This window comes from Cryptotermes secundus, unplaced genomic scaffold (genome assembly GCF_002891405.2).
Source record: "Cryptotermes secundus unplaced genomic scaffold, Csec_1.0 scaffold3069, whole genome shotgun sequence".
NCBI classification, from domain to species: Eukaryota; Metazoa; Arthropoda; class Insecta; order Blattodea; family Kalotermitidae; genus Cryptotermes; species Cryptotermes secundus.
In genome coordinates this window covers 1,492-5,510 of record NW_019741337.1, presented here as the reverse complement: position 1 = coordinate 5,510, position 4,019 = coordinate 1,492, and the positions used below count along the sequence as shown (strand labels likewise).

At 34.5% G+C, this 4,019-nt stretch overlaps 2 protein-coding genes across 2 annotated transcripts in view; one reads left to right on the top strand and one right to left on the bottom strand.

Annotated features, from left to right (window-relative positions):
• The window catches only part of LOC111872743 (ras-related protein Rab-4A), a 10,258-nt gene extending 7,357 nt beyond the window's left edge, over positions 1–2,901 (bottom strand). Inside the window, exons 1-5 of the mRNA XM_023866907.2 lie at positions 2,431–2,901; positions 2,265–2,345; positions 2,049–2,163; positions 1,639–1,856; positions 630–725 (exon numbers count right to left, since the gene is read on the bottom strand). Of these exons, the coding sequence (XP_023722675.1) occupies positions 630–725; positions 1,639–1,856; positions 2,049–2,163; positions 2,265–2,345; positions 2,431–2,446 (526 nt within the window). The 5' untranslated portion in view covers positions 2,447–2,901. The remainder of the gene's footprint in view (positions 1–629; positions 726–1,638; positions 1,857–2,048; positions 2,164–2,264; positions 2,346–2,430) is intronic.
• Positions 2,902–3,227: 326 nt separating this feature from the next.
• The window catches only part of LOC111872749, a gene marked incomplete at its 3' end in the record, with an annotated part of 2,221 nt that continues 1,429 nt past the window's right edge, over positions 3,228–4,019 (top strand). The window contains 1 exon segment of the mRNA XM_023866918.2: positions 3,228–3,449. Coding sequence (XP_023722686.2) covers positions 3,363–3,449 — 87 coding nt within the window.

Below are 4,019 nucleotides of genomic sequence, written 5' to 3'. Positions count from 1 at the left end.
CCACTTAACTGCAGTACTAGTAAAATTGGATACAATAATATTAATTATATAAAATACTTGATGTAAAAATGCAATAAATTATATAAAATAAAAGTTATAGTATAAAACAAGAATAAAATTCTTCGATTGATGCTTTACATCGAGTCAGTCATTAGTTTTTGTGATTTTGTTGCTTTCCCATGGACAGAATGGAGTATTCTCTATATTTTGTGTGTATATAAAAAACTGTTATTGGAGACTCGTGATGTAGATGTAGTAATATTAATGTTAATTATTTAGTCGGTGCCTCATCTTAAAAGTACTGTCTGTTCTGTAGGGAATGTAAACAATGACTGATTTGGTGATGTAAGATGTATATATATATTAGCCATGTATTTGCCTGATGATGGCTATTAACAGCCAAAACTAGGCATTGACCTTGATATAGTTGTGTTGTGACAGTTTTAATAAAGAAGTTGTATATTATAACACAACAGGATGCATGATGTGAAAAAGTCTGTAATATTCATAATAAACTTTCCAGACTGCAAACACAAATTGTGAAAGATGTTCATCTGATATTTGGATTTAAAATATGTTTCAAGTACAAAATGGAAACAAATTAATATTATTACTTCCAAAACACATACCAGTTTCAATTTTTGCCAGGATTGTTTTCGAGCACTTGAGAAAAGCCTCTTCTACATTTTCACCCATCTTCGCACTTGTTTCTAGAAACATCAGCTCTGGAACAGAATGTTATGAAACAATTACAATATATACAATTAATACTAGGTGAAGCGTTTCTACTATACAGCAATGCATAGAGTACAGAGTGCTGTAGAGTATCTTAACAGGGTACAACATATTCTTAAGCCATGAACATGACTGAAACCTGCAACATTAATTTGGTAGTGACTTTCAAAGAATGTTTGTTCAAACAGTTTCCTTCCAAATGGAAGATTATTTCATTAACATATGATAAAGCCTTTATGTAATTCATGTGAAATATTTATACCTACTTTTTCTCTCAAGCAGATAACGTCAATGTATACTGCCATTTCAATAAAAGCACTTTCCCACAAGAAATGCTATATAAACACAAGAATTTCTGACACATAAGATAGGCTTAGTTTTGTAAATGGTTTCTTGGACATACCTAATTAAAATCAATATGAAATGTGTTGTATTTAAGGTCCTCACAGCAGAGAATATAAATCTTTTGAGGTGTAACCCTTTACTGCCCAGCAAAAGTCAACTTGCACTTTAGAGGAACAGATTGCCTTCATGTTCAGGGTTGGTTGAAGAATAAGTCCACAAGAAGGCAGCATGCAGAGCTAGCTTTGATCTTGAACAATGAGCAATACATTCCTCTAAAACATCAACTAACTTTTATTGTGCTACATGGCATTATATCCCAGTAGATAAAATTATTCAACATTAACGTGAAAAAAATGTGCACTAATAATTTAATGACCACTGTGTGCAGAGAAAACTAAATATGGAAACTTAATTTTGGTTAATAAATATAGAATTTCTATCTGACAGTATGTGTATGGAAATAATGAAGCATAACTTAAGGATCATATCTGACAAACATACGAAAAAATCACATAAATGATATGGTGAAAAGAATGATTATTCAAACAGAAGTCTAACCGTTTTCCTGTGCAAATCGGCTTGCCTCAAGGAATGTAACTTCTCTTTCACCATCCAGATCCTTCTTGTTGCCTACCAAGAGAATGACAATGTTTGGGCTAGCCAGTGTACGTGCATCAGACAGCCAATTTGCAAGGGCGCTGAAACTTTCCCTGTTGGTAATATCATATACCAAAAGGGCACCTGCTGCCCCCCTGTAGTAGCTACGAGTTACTGACCTTAAACAATAAAATATCATCAGCACACCACATTTCACCCTCCTTGTTCCTTTCATTGTATACAGCAGTCCTACATGTTTAAATGTAATGGACAGTTATACAAATACTATGTAAATTTACTAACAAGCACAAGAACTCCAAGCTAGCTGAAGCTTTAAATATAAACAATACTAAAAACATCTTAAATCATACCTGAATCTTTCTTGTCCTGCAGTATCCCAAATTTGAAGCTTTACAGATTTGCCTCCAACATTTACTATTTTAGAGCCAAATTCAACTCCAATTGTATGACTGCTCTCATCTTTAACTGTACAAATGAAATGCATATATTATACTGAAAATTATGTACAGCTTTCAGTAGAAAATTAACTTTACACTAAATTTGTTCCTACAGCGACATATACTTACACTTGCTTTCAATAAATTGATGTAACAGGCATGACTTTCCTGATCCTGCATTCCCAATAACCAAAAACTTGAATAAAAAATCTGAAAATATTAGACACAAGACATATATTGCTTATAATACATGAAGTGTACTCATGTACTGATACACACTGTAGAGCAAACGTACCATAAGATTCTGACATTGTAGAATTCCTTGCTTCTTTCAAATGTTTCTATTAAACGTCAAGTAGAAGAAAGTATTTACTCAATTCCTGTCACTTTCTCCATCTCTCTGAAAATGTCTAGCTCCCATTATTGTTGAAGCATTCGGACAGTGACGTTAATGCCGCAACTGTTTTATTTCTTCGCAGTTCAGCGTATAATTATAAGCGTCTCTCTGAAAATAATTACAAGCATGTCTCAATTACACTAACACGCACCATCTTCGTACTTTTTTTTCTTTTAGCGTCAGTGACAACAGATGCGTCAGGGTCACCGCATGGCCTCCTTCGACCCATACTACAAGAACAAATGTGTGACTTGTTCTCCGTTCTCCAGCTTCCCCATCACATTTTGCTGTCGCGAACTTCGAGGAATTTATCTTCCTCTTTTGTGTGTTCAAGGAAGATTATGGAATTTTCGTGCTTCGTACATTCAACGTACAACTGAAGCGCACTAGTGTATAAACTCAGTACTTTTCCTGCACGTCATTATATTTGTAGACGGAAGTTGTGGATATATAGTACTAGTATTTTGATTAAGAAGAAATTGTATAAATGAATATTGTACGTTTGTTAAGAGAAGTTTAGGTCTATCTCAAATTAATCTGTTCAATCTATGTTAAATTCATATGTGCTTTGTCACGGGGTAATTCATAATAATCAAATATTCATGGTCGTCACTACAGAACTACAGAAGCTACAGAATGCACTTCAAAGCCCATCACTTAATACTCCGTGTCTCGATTTATATCTCATACCGTCTTCCGTGATTGTTCTACATGGCGCGCAAATTACAGCGTAGCGGTAGTAGTGGCTGTTAAAATTCGTTGCGTGTTATAATTGTGGGTAACTCAGTTATTTAACCGTCTTCACACTGATTTTATATACATTTGGTATAATGGAACAGGCAGATATTTCTAGTCTAATTCAGTGTAATCTTCAGCAACTGCATTTATTACATCCAGTACCACATTCATTTAAGGAGGTAACAGTTATTGTAAATTGTAATTAGTCCGGTGTAAAGTATTTTGCCCAGGATAATATGTCTAACGTTGGAACTTTGTACAGTATTATATTTGTATTACGACATGTACATCCTTGGTTTAGGCGTATGAAGGTTGTATGGAATGTAAATAAATTATATCCTACAGAGGTTTTCACAATCAGTGTGGTGTACTTAGGGAGGTGATGTCGAATAATAAATGTTACTATAGCACTGGTTCTATTTCTAATAGCTTATGAGCAATGAACGTCTTAAGTGCACACATGAGAATGTAAATGAGTGCTAATCAGATAAACTTATTGGTATGCTTTGTGAGCTTAAGTCAAAGTGTTCAGAATGTCTGCCACGGTTTTCAATACACAGCCTTGCTCGTTCCAAACAAGAGTTTACTGTCTGGTGCATCATTTCAGGATGCTTTCATAAGTAAGCAGCAGCATCATGATTTGACACAAGAGTTCCACTTTCATTTGTACTTTCGTCATCATGAGGCCCTATAAAAATAAACCAAGTAGTGTTAGGTCTGGTGATCTTGACAGCCAAGGTACTGGATCG